General features: G+C 32.3%; 1 protein-coding gene across 1 annotated transcript in view; it reads right to left on the bottom strand.

Annotated features, from left to right (window-relative positions):
• LOC143918768 (zinc finger protein rotund-like) overlaps positions 1 to 23829 on the bottom strand; it is a 306511-nt gene that overhangs the window by 198253 nt on the left and 84429 nt on the right. Inside the window, exon 4 of the mRNA XM_077440818.1 lies at positions 9191 to 9274. Within this exon, the coding sequence (XP_077296944.1) occupies positions 9191 to 9274 (84 nt within the window). The remainder of the gene's footprint in view (positions 1 to 9190; positions 9275 to 23829) is intronic.

Here is a 23829-nt window from a genome sequence, read left to right as displayed (position 1 = left end):
CGGCGAGTTGAGGAGCGTCACGTTACGGTCACGTACGTACAAATAGATGTCATTATGTATTATAGGTAGTGCGACCGATGAGTGGACCACGTCTCACAAAATGCCTCGTTTTGACTCTTTTACCACATTTTTCCACATAATGGCCAATAATGGAACGTGGAAAAAGGCGCTCATAAGTCTGTCGAGGCGTCTCGGTTTATTTTTGTAAGCTTGCCGCGCCACCAGACAATGGAGCGTTTTCCGAACGCAAACTTTCTATAAGAAAGATAAGAAAATTTTCAACATAAATATCAATAAAAATCTCTCAAGAAGTCTATTTATCATTTACGGGTTCGGATTTAATGCATCGACTGTTTATTCTGCGAAAAAAAATTGGCACAGTTGGAACAAAACGTAAAGCGAATCAATATGTACGAAAAATATGACTTTGTTACAGTATATGTATTGTTTATAAGCTCAAATTACATTTAAATATATGAAAACATTGGTTATTGTTTATTCATTTGTTTAAAGCTCTACATATTTTATTTATATTTTTGATTTACGTACGTAAAATACATAAATATATATAAATTGAACAGGAAAAATACAAAATAAGAAATAGCTGTCCATTATTATTATTTTAAGGATCGCTTGTCGAAGAAAAAAATTCTTCAAAACAGAATTATTTCAATGGTTTTGTGATAAAATAAGGACAACAAATAAAACACTAAAGAAAAACTTTGGGAATATGAATAATTTTTCGTCGTATTCCTTCCATCAATTTCTTTTATGACTTTCTGTATAAATACCTACTTTAAATATACATATATAAAATTAATACCAAATACAATACGAAAATACCATATAAAATAATGTAGTTTTGTATAATTTTGGACATCTTAAACTTCGTGTATATTTTTTATATAATATATCTAATGGTAATATTTTGCAATATTACAATATACGTTCAAACAAGATCAATTTTCAGTCCCAAAAACACTATTTCTGTTTGACTTAATTCACAAATTGTTGTCACTTATTCGATATGTCCAAAATCTAGGAAAAGCAGAATAAACGTATATTACAGGCCACCAGTATTTTTAAATATTGTTAAACGAAAAACATCATATTTCATGTTTTACAAGATATTTCTCGAAATAAAGAAAAGTGCACTTACATATATACTTTAAATTATAATGGCTCATGTATTGCTACTACTGGTATTTATTACTACTAAATTTTGCATCTCACAAAAAATATTCAATAACATTGATAACACAATATGAATTCATAGACATAAATAATCATTTATCATAAAACTAAAATAAATGTCTCCTCAACGCATTGAAATTGACCTAAAAGCTACAACGGTCACAAATTTGAAACAGTTTCAATAGCGAAAATTACAGCATTTACACAAAGATATATCAAAACCAGCTCTACAATTCGCCCATACCCATATGCAATTATTGCGCGATAAATATTGCGAAATCACCGACATTTATTGCGACACACCGGAAACCACTCGACAATCGTTTTTAATTTAACGTCGTGAAAATCTGCGGTAGGCCTTCTACAAAATCGCTAACTACACCTTTTATGACGGATAAACGTCATCGTCATCGTTGACGAGCCGACGCAACGTGCAAATATTCAAACGAACAAGGAAGGGGACAGTCATAAAAAGTTGAGGAAACGTTGGCGGACGTCTCAATATAATTCATTGTCGCCGCAAAAGCTCTACCGTTACTCGTCCGAAGGCGATTGGATTCATTCACCAACCACTTTACCACAAAAAAGTGTCTATCATCAATGAAATATTATGTAACTGGGAGTAAAATATAGCCGTGTAAAATTGTAATGATTGCATTAACGGAAAATAATTCGATTTTCGCCGATAATAATCTTGCGACGAGCTTTTTTGTACCGTTTTATGTATGTTTACTGATACACTACATTCGTAATTTAGGCCCCAGTGAAAAATGGGATTTTGAATTTTCCACGATGAACCTAGTGGAAGGCATCGTGTCAAGGAAACGGTAAAAAAATTCGGATGTGACCAACCCATGACTTTATCTATGTATTTGAGGAATATAAAAGGTCATAAAATAAAATTTGATATTTAACCGTACAGACACATTCCGGCAGCATTATGAAATACTAATAGCTATGCCAGCATTTTCGAAACTTGCACAAGACATAAGTTCTATGTACTTCCGATTGTCGGATTTTGTTCAATTTTTTTTATTACTTAAAATCACTATCAGTATTATACACAATAAATATCAAGAAGTTATTAGTCACATTGTTACAAGAATTATACTTGAATTATTTGTGAAGAACACACAGGGTCGAAAAAAATAGTGGAAGAAAAATCGAACAAGAGTAAACTGCCACTTCCGATTGACGGATGCTTACCAAACTTTCTGCATAACTTGGTATTAAGCTTAAACTTGTAGATATGAAATTTAAGTTCACTAAACCTAAAGATTTCTGAGAAAAACATAAAAAACCTCGATTCTCTAAAGTAAAAGTACTACTTCCGGTTCAGGTGAGAATATTTAAAAAATATTACTGTATTAAGTTTATAATTTATATTTATTACTGTATTAAGTTTGAAATTTTTTTACATGTAAAAAAATTTCAGTCTGATTGGTTTAGCGGTTTGGGAGATAATTGTATTCAAAAATTTAAAAAAAGAGGACACCTATAAGGGGAGGTACCATTTCCGGTCAAGTAAAAAATTTATGTTGTGTCGATAAGAATTTTAATACCCAATACCAAGTTTTAGTTCGATAGGACTAACGATGTTCAAAAAATCGCCAAAATACACACACACACACATCATGAAAACGTGATCAGTGACAAATTCTGAGTTCGAATCAGTCAAAATCTCGAGTTCGAATTTTCGCATGATCACAAAACTTCATATATTGTTACTACGTACATAGATAAAGTAAAAATATCACCGATTTAAACAATGTCCTGTACAGGACTTCTGTGTCTCCAACTAACTAATTTATCCAGACAAATTTTTGAAAAAGTGGGCTTTTTTTCATTTATCTTTACAGTTTGGATTTATCTTACTATTTTTTCAAAACATAAAGGCTTAAAAATCACTTATGATAAGTTTTGACTGATTAATGAGAATCCAAAGTCGCCGTTTTACCAGAAACTCACATACAAAGCGCGTCACGCTCACAATGGGCATTTATTTATATGTCTTTCATAAAAATCATTTTTTTCGTGTTTCTGTAATTTTTTCCAAAATATAAAGTTGTGGAAATTGCTATGAATCAAACACGAAGTTGCTATGAAGTTTTCTTGAAAGGTTAAGTTTTGATTTCAACATTAAATGGAATCATTTAATTTGCAATTCAAAATTTGCGTGAAATAAAATGTCTGATTGTACATATTTCGGTTAAATGAGATCGAAAATCTTAACAATTTTTATTTAATATTATAATAAATTTGATGAATTCAATATAATAAATTGTCATTTGTAAGAAAGTCAGCAACATATACATATATTTATATACATGATAGAGTATTCCAGATTTCAATTAAGAATGTACATAAATACATACATATTTAAAATAAGCATTAAAATATATTTCAATTCTAAAACGTGTTATATTATAATTTCAATTTCCATTTGGAACTATGTATGTACATACGTAAGTATAGAGATATATGTATAAACAGTATTTTTTATATTATGGAAACGTCAATTTCAATATGGAAATTTTTATTTATAAGTTGATATATTGCAATTATTAAGAAGCTCAATATAGTTATACAATTATTTGCATAACATTTTATTAAAGTACCAAATATCAACGTATAATATAGTATTGAATGAAAAGTTTGTTCGAACTTGACACGATGACACTATTTTATGATATTATATTAATATAAATTTTTTAATTATATATCCATTTTGAAATAATCACCAACCCTTGATGAACGGTTCATAAAATCGTGGTAAATTAAAACGGTCCATCGGATATTTAACACATCAACGAGTGTTGCAGATCAACACGACGATAGTTTTTCATTCATTATTCTTTCCCGGTGCATTGGAGCGCGTTAGAAGCGCATGCAAATGCATTATCGTGATGACTTTGTCGCTATCATCATCATCATCATCATCATTATCGTAACCGTTCGATTAAAACAAGGAGACGAGCACTCGATCGAAGCGGAACAGCCCATAAGAAAACATGGAAATGAATTGCGTGAGCTTGTTAATTAACAAACGTCTCAACATGTAATTTATATATTATATATAGGTACAGCGGTGTTGATTTATAGTACGTTCAGAATGAGTATCGTATCTAATTAGATTGTTGCAATCTCGCCGATTATGGTTTGTAATTTATCGACGGTGACCTTTTAGTTTTGGGGTTCAAATCACATCCTCGCGTTGAAGATGGACGATGGGATGGTCAAAGGGTGGGTCGGGAGGGTTGGCAGGGTAGTAGGTATGTATGTATGTACTGTAGATAAGTAGTAGGCGACGTTTGCCAAATAACGGTCACAAATCATAGAACACTTGTAGTTTGCGGTCTCGGCCGGATGACGCGTGGGGGAAATACACCGGAAACGAGCAATTTGAATAGACGTGCGTTTCGGCTGTCGTAGTTTAAGGGTTAAAAGGATTTGTTTTGCAAACGGGTTGTTGTGGATTTAGTGTCGGAGATAATTAGGCTTGTACTTTCTAGTAAACTGGTCTTGTCGTATTAGTTCTATGGACATATCTATATACATATTATATATGATTCCAAACTACGTATTTTGTTTATTTTATATTTTTATTGTATCTACTAGTATAAATGCTATTGTTTTTAATGATTATTTGTTATTGAATTTTTGTTTGTATAATTTTTTTTCTCTTCTCTATTATATTTTCGACATTACATTGAGGCGCATTAGAGATTCAATGGTCCAAACTTAAATAAATAAATCATGTGGAGTCCTTAACTTAACGTGACTGAATTGTTCAAGGTAGGATTTTGAAGATTGTTATAAACCTGGTAGCAAAAAATCACGTTTTTGAGTTACCGGAGTGGAGACTAATCAATTTTTACAAAATTTGACCCGCTGAATTGTTTTCTTTCATGATACTTCAAAATGCTTCAAAAATGGATTTAACTCAAAATCTAGTATTTCTGTGCTAAAAGTGAGTATTGGAATCAATAGTAAGATGTTTTTTCTCTTGATTTGAATCAATAGTAAGATCATTTTCATATTTGAATTTAGTGGCCCAAGTAACTACAGTAAAGGATCAGTCTTTGCTTTGGAATTTTTTTTGTTGCAAGTGTAATTCATCTCAACTATCTTTCGACTCTAAGTTCTTTTGATCCATGTATGTATATATATCTACTTTTATTTCACTCGTTGCTATTTCAATGGTTGGATTTAGAATGGAATTGACTTTATGAAATTTCAATTGATATTTGTAACTTTTGAACATTGAATTGCAAAAAAAATGTATTGGCATCAGGCCCGACCAGAGGGTATATGGCGCCCTTAGGCAGATTGGTGTCACCGCCCCCCCCTCTTGAATTTTTAAACTATTAACTTCATGAAAGTTCTTGAAATTTTATGTTGAAGAAAAAATATATTTAAAATTTTTATTCAAAATAGGCACATTTTATGTATAAAAATGAATAAAACAAAATAAAATACGGATAACTATGAAAAAATTCGGTAATGAAGACAATAATTTATATTCAACAATGAATTGAAGAATTTTATAGAGTGACATTTCTTCTTTCGAATATGATTGGTTAAGATACTTAATTTCGGGAAGCAAATTCATCCCTAATATACATATGTTTAAGCGGTATATTATATAGAATACAATTACAAATTACCATTTGAACCGACGACAATTTACTGTTTTACAAATTTTATTTGTAAAAAGTCGTTGATATTTGACAGTCAACTTCCTGCGTTCCTCATAAATTATAATATTTTACAATCAGTATTGTTACTTCGAGTCGAAAAATTAAGTTGAATATAAAATGTTTTATAAGTTCAAAGAAAGCCTAATTATTTTTTAAATTTAATGATTAAAAAAAGAAAAATGGGGGCACCTCGTAGCGTCCCTAGTTTATGGGGCCCTAGGCACGTGCCTAGTCTGCTACAATTTTGAGCCGGCCCTGAGTGTGATGTTATTTTAAAAAGCTAACAATGTGTTCTGATATTATACCTACATATATATGTAATATATAAGATGAAGATAGGAAAAAAACTCGTAGTTATCGCTTTGCTGAAAAAAATACAATGCATGATTTAATTTCATTTTTGATATATGTAAAATCCTTGATGTCTGAACTCTTTGAAATGAATGTTTTTCATGGTGTGTTTCGCGAAAAAGTATTAAAAAATAAATTAAAAACAAAAATGAAGTGGGTCATATATTTTGGGACATTGCTATGTAAAACGTGATTACTTATGCTGTGATGCACTTTTTTGGCTTTCAAATACACGTTGTGTATACGAGCTATATAAAGTTAAATATAAAATAAAGTTGAAAAAATGATCTGAAGAATTAATGTTAAATCCACCTATGTATTAAAATTGAAGTAATTACAATTATGTCCATAAATAAGGTAACCAAAATCACTAATGTGATATATTATAATATGAAAAACTAATAAACAATGGGTTAAATGGAATCCACAAACCACTACGAAAAATTTGACCAAGTTCCAAGCAAACAAACAACATTTCAGAGAGTCTTGTCAGTTTTTACATATGTACCTCCTTTTTCTCCAAATACGACAGAGCTTCAACAAATGACCGGAATTTCACACAACTCAAAATTATGTACACGCATTTCGGACACTTGGGTTTTATCAAATTGGTAAAGCGGAAAAGTCGCACTCGTGCAATCATCAGACGGACATTAGAGTGAGTTTTTTGTCAACCCACCCTCCCACTGGAACCACCCTCCATCTTTGTCCCCCGGTTAGTCGCATATTGGATTGGTGTATGTCGCCGAGGGCGCTGACTTAATAGCCGTGCGGTGTGGGCGACAAAGGAAACAAATGCGTAGATTAAAATACGAGGGGACCCTTTATCTGCGGTTAGCCCACAGCCTCCCACCCACCCACCCACCCCGGGAAATCCCAGTGCTCTTCTACGGCTTTTTTCTCATGTCCCTTCGGCGACAGAGGAAGGTTTGTATCGGCGAGTATGAAATGTGTGACGGCCGTCTTGTGCTAATGAAAAGTTATGGGTTTCAACATTTGCCCGGGTGGTTACTGTTTATAATATTTATGTGCATTTTCACAGGCTGAAGATTAAGTGTTTCAAACTGACAATTGAAATTTACGTGACGTATTTTAGAAATGGATCAAGAAAGACGCGCAGAAACACCACTTAAAATTACCCAAAAATAAGTACATACGTACAAATTTTGTTTTTGCATTCATAATATTTATTAAAAGGATTCGTTTTAATATTTTCATAGCCATGGGGCTTTTTAATCACTTAGTTGATCAGACGGACATTGACATACATATTTGGAGTTACTTTTGGTCGATTTATATGTAGAATCCATTCAGAATATTGTGTTTCCTTAATTTTTACCATCTTTTCTGATTTTATTTTTTCTTTTATTGTTAATTTTATATTATAAGATTTCATTATATGTTTTCTATATTATAAGATTTCATTATATGTTTTCTATATTATAAGATTTTATTATATGTTTTTTATATTATAAGATTTCATTATATATATATATATATATATGTATCTTAAATGGGTATTTTACTATTTTTTTTGTTAATTTTATATTATAAGATTTCATGATGTGTTTTTATTATGTAATTTACTTAATGGGTTTTTACCTGTATAAATAAATAGATTTTAGATTTATTTTAGGTTCGTATACAATGTTTATTTTGAAAAGCTCACAATTAGTATGACATGAAAGCGACATGGAGGGTTAAAATAGTACCTAAATTTAATCCAAAATATATATATATATATATATATATATATATATATATATATTTTTATTACATATCATTAGTAACTGTTTAACTACTTTTGTTTGTTTTGAATCATTTTATACCTATATATTTATTTTGTAATTATGCCATAGTGACAGTCCATACAAACATATGAATATAAACCATTATATTTGAAATTGGCGTAGGTCCACTTTTCTTCATTTTGAGAAATATCTCGCAAAACATTAAATATATTGTTTTGCATTTTGCAATATTTAGAAATACTGGTGGCCTGTATTACGTTTATACTGCTTTTCAGAGGTTCTGGACATATCGAACTAAAATAAGTGATAAAAATTTGTGAACAGAAATAGTGTTTTTGGAAATAAAAATTGGACTTTCAAATAGTTTGTTATGACTGAATGTAAAACATATGTATATACATGAATTGAAGATAGTAAAAAAATATGGATGTACATATATAAAATTTTACAATCATAACCAGAGATCGACTTTGCGCGGATGATTTTCAAACAACGATAGACCGCTCCATTAGTGTTCAAAGCAAAAAAGCATGGTGTTTCTAAGAAATTGACAATACAGAACCATTTTTAGGCGAAAAGCATCCATCTAACGTTGATCTCTGATCATAACAAATTAGAAGTATTGCCTTTCAGCATTGACTAGACTTTGATCGTACAAATATTGAAAATATTAGGGAAATTTATTTTATTACTAGCTGAACCCGTTTCATTCCCGTTCCTATGTGTTTTGATAAGTGAATGTTTCAGTTTCAAATTAATATTTAATTATCAAATAAAATTACAGTAATGATAATTTGTCAGAAAAACGCAGGCGGCGAACAAATTTGAAACGATTCAATTATTTGGCGACGCGAACACATTTGAAATTATTGCGTTGCAATGCCACTCATTCCTGTTTTCCCGTTCCCGTTCCCGTTTTTGGGAGATTTTTTTTTACAGAATCCATTGCGGGCATGCACACAATAACTCATGCAAGTTTCATCGTAATCGGTTGAATAGTATAGGAACGCATATGTGACAAACAGACAGACAGAAATAGATTTTTATATATATATATATATATATAGATTTACATTAGTATTCATTGTCTTGGGAAAAAGAGGGAAACCAAAAAAATAAAAGGTTTGTAATCATCGATCATATGCAAGGTACTACCGATACTTACTTAATATGATATAATAAAAGTTGACTTACTTCGTATCCTTGTTTCATGGCCATGGCATTGCGTGACCTTGGCCATCCTGAGTACTCTAATCCATCCTTGTGTTGACCACATTGCTGTAATTAATAAAATAATATATATAAAAAATATTCCAATATTCTAGGTAAGATTTGATACGAAAGCATTCACACTTGTAGAATTTTTTTTATGTAAAGCTAAACGAGGCAAAATTTATAGATAGGGCCGGTATAAATTTGATTATGAAACCAACCTAATTACTATAGCGTTCACAAATATTTATCTTCAACCAAACAGGAAACTGTTTTGAATATGCCGCACTCACTACGCACCAACAGGTTTTGTCAATCGCAACGTATATTTTGTTATACGCGGTTCGTTTTATTTGTTTATTTTTTTTGCGCACTCGGGTATCATTAGACCGGCAAATGTATGCAATTATTCTTGAAAAAATCCGGACATACGGTCTCCCCCACCCTCTGGTTAAAGGTGAGGGGTCGCCAACCTTTTTTTTTCAGTCGGTAGGTGTGTGTGTGGTGTACACCTTGCGGGATAACTTTTTATACCTTGAATATACATATTTGACTTTTTCTACTATACGTTTGATATATTGCACAATTATGCACAATAAAATTAAACATTGACTTCTAGAGGTCATGCGCTAATTAGCATATACAATAACTGTACTTCACACCATTAGAATGGTACATTCCATATGTACAAACGCATATGACATGCATATATTGTTGTAACTCATATTAAAATTAAGCCAAAAATATAGCAAGGATAAGAACTATATATATTTGATACATTGATAATGTTCTTACGACAGCAGATCGATGTAAATAGACCAGAAGTTGTGAGTGCCAATTGTACGCCGAATTTTACACGCGCGATTACGATCTGTTTTCAATCCAATTACAATCAACAATATGATTCAAATTTGAATGAAAATTGGTATGAACAACGCTCGACTTTTCTTGTAAAGTGTTTTGTAAAAAAATATTAAGAATTTTTTATCTAAAATAAAAAAGTGGATCCAAATCGGCAGTACAAAATTTGAATAATAATTTAATTCACATATAAAGGTTGAATTTGATGATTTCTTTTCATTATGAATTAATATTGTTTAAATTTTTATTTAATTTAAATAATCATTAAGCATTACTTAGGTATCATAATAAATTTTTTTATTTCAAATTGTGTGAAAATGATCGATCAAATCCAATAAACCAACGCTATATACTAAGTTGCATTGTAGAGTCGTCTCGTCGAATGACGCGGACCACACATTGAGCGACACTGGCCGTCGGAACGTCCAATTTGGATTGACATGTAGGACCGCTGCGTGTTTTGGCATTAAACTGACGTTCTGCATATCGTTTCGGATGCAATTTGAATAACAGATGCGCTTTTTTGCATACGCGACGATCACGTTTTTTGTGGGAACCGAAGATACCCGCGGAATCTACATTCTACACACAAGATAAAAAGATAACCCAACGTATACCGGTAATATGTATCTTGACGATTTTAACCCTGCATGAGCGTTGACCAAATGGAGATATATCGTCGGACAGGACACAAAACATGTCCGTGACAAATAGCCCCGGTGCGGAGTCCCCAAATCGAGTTAGGGTCTCGGAAGGGCTCGTCAAGAGAACACGAGTCCTCTTTCTCGAAAAAGTGGACCCTCGGAAGCTTTATAAGTGTTAATTAAACGGCTTATTTAATTGGCTGTTAAGTGAGCGACGCTTTCGTCGAGGGGTTTAACTCGTTAAGGACGTTAACCCTCGAAGATTCGAAGGGCTTGGACAATCGGACTAATGGGCGAATCAATTTTAATATGCTAGTGGAAATGTCAAACTGCTAAAGTACATACGTATCCATATGTATATAAGTAAAATTTGTGCGTTATTAAAATAATCAAATGTATTATATAATGTTTACGGTAAAAGAAAAGCAAACCAATAGAAGAACAAGTCAAACAATCAATTAAATTTTAAACAATGAACAATCTTCACACATTCAAAAACACGTATGGACATATATAATATGTTGATACAATTGCAAATGTAAACCGAAAAGTTAAACAGTTAATATGCAGATAGAGGGGAAGAAAGCGCTAAGATGGGGTGGTTACAAAGGTGTCACAAACGAAAGGGGTGATCGTTAAATTCAAGGGTGGTTTATCCGTGAATGTGACAAGACGCACATTCAAACGATATGCCCATTAAAGGGTTAGGTGTCAAAAAAAAAAAAACAGCATTTGCAATATAAACGATTACGTCAAATTACACTATGATAATACACGCCGATTTTAATAGTGGAATATGCCAAAATGTCACGGTTAAACTCATTCATTGCATGACGCGAATTATAGTATATTTGGCAGCGGTTCCAAAATGGAGCGTGTGGGTAAAACTTTAATTAAATCGATTCTCAAGGTTTTCAGTTACAGTAATAAATTGTCGGATTATGCAAAAATGCAGTTCGTTCTCGAAACGCTACCGTGTTACGTGTCGCTTAATTGTTTCCGATCTTAGATTATGATAAATAAATAAATATAAATCCAAGAGAAAGATTTTAAAGGTAACGTGCGTTGGTTCGCTGGGTGTTAAATATATGTATGTGGTTCTGTGGAAATTTATGTGAAGATAAATTCGGTTGCAGAAACTGGCAAGGCGAATTGCGCCATCTATACGCTGGGAAATTTACTATTGAATTTATTAAAAAATAAATTGAGATGAAAGTTACTCTATCCGGATATTGGAAAATCGGATATCGCGTTTAATGTAATCGGAAAAAAAATCCAAGAAAGTTTCCCTGTAGAAGATTTCCGGTTGGCTATTTTTTTTGTACATCTATTACAATATACATACATTTTTATACTAATAATATAAATATAAACATTACATTGAACTAATATTGCTTTTTTTATTATAAAAAGGATCTATTCCACTCGATGTTTAGAATTCAATGATTTTTTTGTACATATGTACATAGCAAAAAAAAAGCAATATTTGTTTAAAAATCGTAGGCAATAGCTTAAAAAATGTACTGTTACTATTATATTATTAAATTTTTATAAAACCAAAACATTTTATTTTACAGTTTTAGTTAGTAAAATATTACTCCCGTGGGTTGGATCTTTTCTGCCATGACTCGTTCAAATATATAGATCAATAATTAATTAAAAGTTTAATAAAGAAATTCATTGATTCAAACTTTTAGTTCATTTTTTGTATGCCTTTTTTTATAAATCAGTACGTTTTTAAGGAAGCATATGTTGAATCAAAGTTTTGACACCTTAAAATTTAAAATTTGAAATGGGTTAGGTTAGGTTAGTATGTTTAAGATGTTTTCTATTATATAATATCTTTTAATAGCTCTGAGCCATGCCAATTTTCTATCTTTTTAAGATAGTATTCTTATGATAGGTTTTTTGATGCTGCCTAATGTAAATTGAAATAGACAGGATTGAAAGAATGTAGTGTGAATTCGTAGTTAGTATGAATGCTTTATGGTGTCCTTTAGTCAATTTTAGAGTAAATAGCGATAAGCAGTTAACAAAAAAAAAAAAAATGACAGAATCGTAAATCGTACTCGAATTCTACTTAAAAACACAATTTTTTATAAATAAGCTGATCAAAAATACTCTCTTAGATCAGTGTAAGGTTTTCAAGTTTCCGATTTTTCTAATTGCTCAACTTCATGAGACCAATTTCCTAATTGAATATGCTAAAATTAAAGTTTGTGCACCGAAAAAAGTTAAAAGGTATCTCAATTATGCCGGACTGTATCGGAATTTATAATTCAACCAGGATAGTATGCCGAAAGTTAAATTGAACCGAAATATTTCGAGGATAGAATGTACGAATCATCCCGGGACAATCTTTGGGAAATTCAACGAGGGACTTTCAAAAGTGTGACTTGCACTTTCGTCACTTTAGCCAGCATTCAGTAAAACTTTAATTGCCCGTTTTAATCGAGCGTTTAATTATCATCCATACATAGATACTCGGCTAGCTCGCATGTGTATTTAGGAGATCCTTGGCCAGAATTGTCGGGATGAGTGGGGGCGGGAGATGGGGAGGATGAGAGTGGGGTTGAAGAGAATTGCCGAGGACACATTTTCTGGATGAGGAATTAGTCATTCGGATCGTTTGTAACTAGCTGAAGGGCGGATCCGGTGTAAGTATGGGGTGTTTGGGGTTAGAATTAGGGAGAAATGTGTACGTGTGTATGTCGGGATGGATTGGGGGTCGTCAGATGGGAGTGGGAGTTGAAGGAGAGACGGTTGTGTTAGCAAAACACGGAAATGCCACAAGGGTAGGACAAAAGGAAATAAGAAATCGTCACAAACGGCAACTGGGAGATGGCGTGGGAAGTAAATGATACTTTGGAATTGCTGCACTTACACGTGTATGGGATGGTGCAGTGTATACCAACTAGTGGTCTGTGAAATACATATATGTATGTACATACATAGATACTACGTCTTCTAAATCTACTTCGATTGGATGGACAACTTTATGAACTTACTAAATAAGCTATTATTAATTACGCTAATGTTAAGACAAGAAAGAAAGGACAACGGTTTGATGGGTAGGGAAGTTTGTATGAAATTGTTGATTTGAATTAAACATTAAAAAAGGTCAGAGTAGTGGCATGCCGTCATTAGAATATGTTGAGGGACTAAGCTACGATACCAACAATTCAATTACAATAAATTCCAACGTTTTTCATACTGATATTGTTCACCTTTTATTAGAGAAGTCCAAAAACCAAAATCGCCTCTACCTGAGGTAGTGGTAGTGGTAGTGGATTATTATGGTATGGTCCGTCACGTCATTCGCTTGCACGGACTCGCGGTCTCAATTCTGAATATTTTTTTGTCAAAATTACACATAATTTCTTGAGTACAAATATGGCAAAGGATTCGGCTCACGAAACGATTCCCTCAGAACAAATCAGCACGGAAAAAATAACGAGGCCTTGGAATGTTGCATTTTTGATCGACTGTTCGAGAAATCATTCAAAAGATTAAGTTTTGAAGACAAATAAGATGTTTTTAAGAAAGGTGGGCTACTTAGTTTATTTCTGTTAACACAAAAATGAAAAATTATATTCACTACTTCAATATAGATTATTATAATTCAAGAATTAAAAATATTTTTGTTCATACACAGTCACCGCATTAGATATATTTTCATTTAAAAAAACAAATTTCAATCTACAGAAGTTTATTTTTTGACAGAATGGGGGTGAGGTTTTATAAATGGAATGACTCCTACGCAAAAAAATTATAATAATTATATATATATATATATATATATAATAGCCCAATTCCATGTGTATGTATGTTTTTTTTTGTGGTAACGCGATTATATAATATGACAAACAATATAAAAACCAAAGAAAAAATATTTTGCCCTACATACATACATAGGTCTCGAACCCGTGAGCCTCCTATTGACGACTTGAACACATTGATTGATTTTAAATTCAGCATTAAATTAATAATATATGCTATTTTCGTAAATTCATGTATAATATGTATATTATTACTGAAACATTTTGTTGATTTAAACTTAAAGAAGTTTTTTTTTTCAAACAAAAGTACCAGTTGACATTTCCCATCTGCTGTTTTATCAGTAGAAAGGTTGAGAATCGCTCGAATGGTTGGTAAATCTTGCAGTTTTTGGTCTCGTCGTACGTAACGTTAGGGTTCATAGAAAAAGGTGGGTTAAGAGTGTATATGTATGTATGTATATCCACTACATTCCTCATTGAAAGGAAAGTCGTCAAGCGCGAAGAATGTGTGTATGCGAGTGCTGAAGTTTGTTTTGTACGTTTCCGCGTAATTGAATGAGCGGGGCGTGATGATACGTTCGTTTTCTTTATAGGTCAGTACTTCAGAGGTGAGCTGATAGGAGATAGGAGATGGGACAAACCGTGTCTCAAATGAAGTTGGAAACTTGGCGAGAGTAATGGTTGTTTGTCGACGCTACTGGCGCCATCTATCGGCCAGACAATTCCGAGACAAAAACACGCGCATCAACATTATCTTTGTTATATGCTTTTACGGAACGAAAATCTACAGTTTCAACCTTTCGAAAGCATCTATCAAGACTTAAGGTGAGAACACATGTAGAGATTTATCGGCAGGCTAGTCTCTATCAATTCGTCTGCTGCAGGGGTTTTTTTAGAGAGCAGCAAATCTTCTGCCGACTGATTGATCTTATGTAGACTGAATTTCCCGACCTCATGCTATTTGAATAGTGCTGATTTTGTCATTTAGATAATATGATTTATATTGAGAGTACCCTAAAAATAATTTACAACACACCCATATGTACTGACTTGAAAAAACTGCATGCCATAAATAATATTCCGTTAGTTACAGACATTACTAACAAACTAACCAGTAGATTCTATGAAAGAATCACCAATATCCATACTGACATACTTGTGAAGAGTGTCTCGGTGATTACAACAAAATGTCTATACCCTTCAGGTATAAACACAGATTACCTAAACACCACAATCTGCTTTGAATCGTCGACTTTAGAGAGTCTTTAATTAATATTATGTATTAGATGTATTGTGAGCATTTATAAGAATTGTAAATAGGTTTTTGAGCTCTTTTTTCTATTATGCTGTACATTAACATTAGAATAATATAATACTATGATTACTAATAAAATAAAATAAAAATTGTAAAATAGAAAATGATCAGTCGATCAGTAGCTATTAAACTAGATATAAGATGTATTGTGAACATAATTTAGTAATAATAAAAAGCATTTAAAAATCAAAAAAAAAATTTTGTTCGATAAATGATCCTCAGAAAAAAATTACAAAGATTTAACTGTCATCTCGTAGAATAGTAGAAAAAAAGATCAAAAAAGAGGGAAATCTGTCAAAAAATCGTCTGGAGATACAAAAAATTAATTTTCAGTGTGATGTGATAGTTCACAGTCGTTGCAATGACTGTTTGACAGGCCCTCACAGATACGTCAGATTGGAAGCCACACGTTACGTTTGAATTTCTTGACAAGCGAAGACATTCAACATCATTGGAATTTATGTATATATAACACAGCCTTCTACCATTAGATCTGAGGCAACACCTGGTATTAATATATAATAAAGACTAAAATCATAAATAAGATATACATACATATGTATAATAGATAAGAAATAAAGATTAAAATCAGACCAATACTTGTACGCTCTTCAAGAATTATTTTAAAATATACCATCACATTTATAGAAGAAAAAGTATAAAAAAAAAACATACTGAAACATCATTTTCAGCATATTTTATCTATGCATGTTTTACAGTACGTCAAGGAAAATCTGACCCAGTTATTTAGCGCGATCGGAATTTTCACAATTTCATATCCGTTTTGCGGATATAATACATACATACGAACATACACATATGAGTCTTTTAAAAGGACGACTATATCTCCCCGGTGAGATATATCCTTTCTCGGATGGTGGATAGATAGGTATTGCCAATTGAAATCGGAAAAGGAGGGATGCAAAGCGAAGCGCGGAGCGAGACGGCCGCACTCAAGACGTTATAAATTCTAAAGAAATGTCGATATCAAATTCCCATGTGAGAGAATACATGGTCCACTCGAGCCGGAGCGAAATCGCTTCGACGCTGTTATTATTTTTTTATTATTTTATTACTAGTGTATTTGCCCGTCGGCGACCCTTTGAATGAAAAATGCAAAATTTTGACAATTTTTTTTATATACATATATACATTTATTTTGTTTGTACGGTTGAATATACAAAGGCATATAGCACTCATTGACTGAAATATGCACATGTACTTTGAAATTGAGTTTTGGATACCACGGAGTGAAATTTTTATGGTCTACATATCTATATATACATATATTCAGGTTGAAGAAATTTTCTTCCATAATATAAAAATTTGCGATGAAAAGTGCTTTTCATTATCAAAATCTTTGAAAATAATTTAAGCAATATAAAGGAATAATTCATACGCAATTATATCTATGCCCACGATACTTTATTTTGGACCAATATATAATATACATACATACTTTATTTGTAATGATATATATATTTTTAATGAAATATAATATTTGTTATCGTATATGTACATAATTATTTGTTAATAATAGTTTGCTAGACTTTTCTTGAAATTTATAAAAGAAATGATTGATGAATGTATATATGTATATGCACAATAGTTATGACAAAATAATCTAGTTTGTATGATAAATATTTTGACCGCTACAATTTTAAATTTTTTTATAAAAGATAAATGAGAAAGTATTTAAAAGTATTATACATATGCTTGTATATATTTATGAACACATACATATGTACATACATAGACACATATGTACATTAAAAACAGATGAGGAATCGCCATAGCAAGAAAGACGATTATCAATATAAACTAGAATTAGTATTTGAAACTTTGGATTCGATAAAATATATGTAAATTCCTTTAGGTGATACCTTATTTATCGTTATGACAGTTAGAAGGGTCAATTTATAGAGACACACGCCAAATTAGACTCATTATAAGGCTTTTATTTGAAATGATATCTCATTAAATTACATATATATGTAGTATAACTTAAAGTTACTTATAGTTTACAATTTTTGCTAATATGTAACCGAAAACATCAACACTTTCCCTACTGTGAATATAAATAAAAAAAAAATCAGCTAGTCACTGTGCTGGACCCCAAGCGTCAAGTTAAAAATGTGGTTTTATGTTAAAATAGTGCAAAATCTGTAAGATTAATTATTGTTATCAGCTATATAATTCATTTTATCATCTATTAAGCGTCGAACAATATAAAACAAGTGTAAGAAACGACGGATGAAAAAAAGCCATCATTCCAAGGCTGATATCATTCTCACACTGACCGTTGAGCGCGGCGTGTACTGAATTCCCTCTCTCTCTCATATGTGAGGCACGTGTAAAAGCGGCTTCTCACGAAAATTATTATTTCTGTTGAAATCGTCCAATGTTTTTATTTTCTAACGGCATAATTCGAATCATAGAGGTTTTGACGAGGAATACATAAAATATGAAGACCCTGACCCTGCATTATCTTGTATATTTGGAGAAATAAAATAAAAAAATAAGTCAAGGGCGCTCGCTATCCATCAAAGTGCGAGCAAAAGGATAACCTTGATTGAAAATAGACGATTCTAACCTATGTGCATATGTATATACGTACATACAAGAAAAATTTCACATCTCTATTATAATAAAGTTCAATTAACAATTAAACGTAACACTATTATATGTATGTGCAACTTAACGATTACAATATGCATCGGTTCATTCAACATTCGACACTTAAATTTTTATTTTCTATGTAATACATAATGGCGCAAAAAATGTATAATGTTTTTTGGTTCTAGGACACTCCCTGGACATAAGCACCCCGTGCAAATAGCCCCTTCCGTCAAGGATAAAAATATTTTATAAAAATTGACTTGATTGAGTAACTTTAAGAAAAGAGTCAGAATCAATGCTAATTTATTTCAGCCAGAAAAATACAGATATTAATAATACATTCAGATTATTTTTAAACAATCAATAATCAATAATAAAAAAGCAGTAATCAATAATAATAATTTAAAATATACAAAACTCCAAAATCAATTGTATTTTAATCTCTTTTTCTTTTCCTTTTCTCGATTTTACAAATTCCATCATGAATAGTCTAAAAATATTTAAAATACAATAATAATAATAATATAACAATAATGTATACTTCTATTAAAGTTTACTTTCAATACCACAGAACGCAAACGCTAACTGGTGACTAACAGTCTTTTAAATTGATATTTATTATATTTACAACAATTAATTGAAATTAAATATTGTATATAAATTGAAATTCAATATGCTCTACCACACTTAATTTATTACTTTACTTTCTTATTAATTATTCATTACTATTTTTTTCAGGCGGGGGTTATTTGCACGGGGGGTTTTTGCCCGGGGGTATGTGTCCAGGGGGTACATGTCCGGATACTGTGTTTTTTCTATTACACATAATTCGACGGATGTTTTATATCCCTTCAAAAAAAGTTCCATCAATGTACCCAATCTATAAGATTTTTACGATTCCTATACATTTAAAACTTGTTCAATATATTGAGTATAATAATACCTCTTCATGAGGTTGAAATGCCGTACGTCAAATAATTGATATACAATATAAATAACCTCCAAGCAGACGAAGCTGTAGGAGGGGTTGTTTGTTTTTTGTTTTTCTTATTATTATTTATTTGAATCGAGTGATTCTGAAAATGTGGTCCGCGGATCTGGGGGCCCTAGCGAGGGCGGAGGCGCCTGGGCGCCGCGACGACCTTGCCGTCTCCACGGTAACCAGACGGCAGTCCCCGATTCCCCATCCTCCCCATCAATGGATCTCCCCCTCCTCCCCCTCCGGAGCCACCTCTTCCCTCCCCCACCCCTCCCAGGAAACTTATCCCTTGCGTCATCGCCGGCTTATCTCCGTGGTATGAGCTATTTTCCAAAATGGAAATCAGGTGAGCATATGTGGGTTAGCCGAGGAGACACTATCATTGCCTATACAAATATTTACCTTCACGTCGAAGGAAGTCGCTTTTATAATTGAAATGATTTTTTAAAATTTTGATGAGACCTTTGAAGACTCACCTGTGTCTGTCAGATTCTCGTTGGGGATTTTTTAAATTTGAATAAAAATGCTAAAAGCATAAGGTGTGTTCAGAATGTACATACTAAAAAATATATTTTTTATTTTATTTATTTATTAAAAAATCAACAGGCCTCAGATGTAGAAATTCAGAAAAATAAAGAATAAATATATCAAAATAACATCTGAGCCCAATTATAGATTTTTACAAAATACATAATATATCTATGTAGTATGTCGGTGACCGTCACCGCATCGAAAAGTCGAAAAATCGAAAATGTTCGTTTACCATGAATACATATTAAAAGCGGGTAGTATATATATATATATATATATATATATATATATATATATATATATATATATATATATATATATATATATTAATATATATATATATATATATATATATATATATATATATATATATATATATATATATATATATATATATATATATAAAATATGTATGTAAAATAAAATAAATAAATAAATATATATGGCGTGCGGTAAAACTCTCTCTCCCCCGTCGTATAGCCTAACTTAATTTGCGCGAGCTGGATACAAGAGGAACAAGAGGAACAAGAGGAACAGGCTTTTCCTCTTTTTTTGTTTTGTTTTGAGGATTAACTCCAGGCTTAAGTGCAAGTCGGCTAACAATGGAGACCCCCGAATTGACTAAGTGGTCGGAAATGGCACTCGGTCGCTTCCCACTAGAGTTCTAGAGTTGCCGTTAAAAAATAAATTTTATGATTTTTCAAGGAAATAAATAGATATCATCATCATCATCTACACCCGCTCACCAACCACTGCTGTATGAAGGCCTCTCCAACACACTTCCACTCGCCTCTGTTTTGCAAACTCACTCCACCCATTTTTCCTTATTTTGTCTACCCATCTTCCCTGTGATATTCCTTTTACCCTTTTGCATTCTCTCGGGTACCATTCTAGCACTTCTTTTGTCCGCCTTTCGTCGATTCTGCTAGCCACGTGACTCCCCATTGCCATTTTAATATTTTTACTCTATCCACTATATCCACGTACGCCAAGTCACAGCTTCGGTTAAATAAATTTATGTACATATATATTAGGAATATTATAAGAAAATACTATTGACTATCAACGAGCAACATGCTGAGTTTTTTTTGTAATTTCTGTCTTTGTTAAACTAAATATTATTAATTTAAAGGATTTTTTTAAATTTTAATGCATAAATCTTAATACTGGAGTACATTCAACGTACGATAAGATGTAAGAATAATTTATTAGAAAATTTATCAAAAAGTGATAGCCAATTTGTGAAATTATCGAAACCTCAAAGATAATGTAAATATTTTCTAGTGTAGTACTGTTTATTATATTTACAATTGGACTAATCATTGATTCCAATTAATTCAGCCGGCACAAACTATAGCGGCGAATGAAATATAAAATAGTTCAATTAGTGAAAAAAAACTCACAGAAGTTGTAAAATAAGCTTTTCTGTTTATAATAACCATTTGGAGGTTTGAGAAAGACCCGAGTGGAATATGAAATGAATAAGTGGATCGTTGAGATTTTAACACATTTTAAAATGTTCAAAAAGTTGCTGAAATGCATATCAATAGTTTGTTAAAATCAGTATTTTCTTTACGAGGAAAATTTTGAAAATTGTGTCGAGTGTAAATTCTATTTATATTTCGATATGCATTTATTTCTTTTTTTAGTCTTTCATATAATAAAACCGTATACGAGGTTATACGAGAACGTTTGGCTTATCTCGGAAATAGGATGCTGCAGATATTTTATCTTTCCTGTCGTATTGCAATGAAAAGGAACTCTTTCCGAACGTATAAAATTTTTTATTGCACACCCCGTTAAAGCCAAGAAAGGAGTGATGAACATTGCTCGAGGGGAATTCCCCTGGAATGAAGGAAAAAATGCTAAAAAATTAATAGCATATTAAAATTTGAATGGCTATAGCATTATAATTATATACATAATTGATACATATTTTAATTGCATTCTTTAGTCAAATCTTTAAAATTGTTCCAATTTGAGTATTAAAAAAATTATTGGTAAAGCCTAGCGATTTTCATATAAAACACATATATGTACATATGTACCTCGGTGTTTGCGGTAATGCTAACCTCCGAGAAGTCCCCAGGTTAAAGCTTGGGTTGACGTTGATTGAAAATAATTTGGATATTTGCGACTCAGAGTTTGCCAATTTGACTGATTTCATTTTCAATTTGACCGTTTCAACAATGAAATCAGTCAAATTGGCAAATGTTCCTCATCAAACTATCCTATCTTCTATTTTTCACCACTATTTATATATGATTTAAAATTTATAATATATTAATAAATATATCTAAAAATTAGATACTGTATGTGTCACTCAGGGTTAACCCATAATGGCATCATGGTAAAATATAAATAAATAAAAAATGTATACGTACAGTCGGGCCGATATTTGTAATACACAACTTGTGAAAGGTTGATTTTAAGTTCTCGTTTATAAAATGAAAATAAAAAAAACCGTATGATAAGCATACACTTTTACGTAATACGTTGTGATAAAAAGTAATTCATTATACTTATAATAAAATGAGAAAAAAAATTAAATGAAAATATATGTATATATTTTTGAAAAAATTCATACACCAAGATCAAAGCCAACAGGAACTAAATGAAAGTCACGCTCATATTCATTAGTCGAAAGTTACTTCACTAACTTAGCATAGAGTTGACGGATTTGTTAAATTCGAACGATCAAACTTTCCGCAAAATTAGCACGGGATTAGGTTTGCGACAGAGCGAGACGGTAACACATTATATAACACATGAGAAATGAAATTTTTAAACCTAGCACACGAACACACACACACACTATGGAGTCGTGAGAAAATCGCCATGTGACTGTATGTACAACACACCGACACACGTACCGAGATCTTTATATGTGTGTACGTCACGATAAAGGAGGTTTAGAGGGGTGGGGGAAGGGGGTGGATAAGTGGGTGAGGTGGGTGGCGGTGGGTGAAAATATTCGTTTCTGTAAAAAGAGGAAAAACCGTTGCCTTTTTATGGATTTTCGCGGGGTGTGGGGGTGGCGCGTGCGGCTCGGTCTGAAAACACACCCCCCCTGACCTCCCGAAACCACCCTTTGAATCTCCCGCCCCCGGATTTTCCTCCCCCTCCGGGTCTCTACCTCAAACCTAGACGGTTTCGCCAGCCGTGTGTGTTGTGACGGGTGATTTTTTCGCCGTGTTACTACCCGAAAAATCGACCTCGACGGGTAAAAAAGCGGGGGTGGAAGAAGGGGATGGGGCTGGAAAAAAAGTGGAAGAAACGGAGCGATGATTTATTAGACGAGGCGACGCTGTAGACGAGGATTTGGCACTGTGCGAGCCTCGGTTAACGTAGATTAGTTTGCATGGTGTAAAGCTCCCGGTTGAACTTTGAGCTTAACTGAATCCTAGAATCCGTATTAATATTTATTGCACTTAACAAACACACGAAACAGTAATATTCACAAGTGTATACACTTTTCATTACTACATAATTTCGTAACGTAATATTGTATATTATAAGTATTTCAAATGCATTAAATAAAACTGGGCAAACCTCCATATCAATATTTTCAATATAAAAATCATTATATCAAAATATAGCTACATAGATCGATAGAGCATTGAACTTATACACGTATGAACTGACATGATTATATCTTTTGAGTGCTTTTCCAAACAGGTTTTTGAGTTTATTATTTAAATTCTGAATGGACATTACAAGGCTCGGACTAGGTCACTGGGAATATGGGAATTTTTTAGTGTACTTTTGTTCAAATGGCTCGACGTTTTGGCTGTTTTTTTCAGAAAAAAATGAGCATAGACCACAAAAGGTTTTTAAATCCTTTCTTAATGGTAGCCGACAGGGTTATTACCGGCTTCTTCGTGGCCCAGTCT

This window comes from Arctopsyche grandis, chromosome 11 (assembly GCF_051622035.1).
Source record: "Arctopsyche grandis isolate Sample6627 chromosome 11, ASM5162203v2, whole genome shotgun sequence".
NCBI lineage: Eukaryota > Metazoa > Arthropoda > Insecta > Trichoptera > Hydropsychidae > Arctopsyche > Arctopsyche grandis.
The sequence above is the reverse complement of the archived record's forward strand: the minus strand, read 5'-3'. Positions and strand labels throughout refer to the sequence as shown.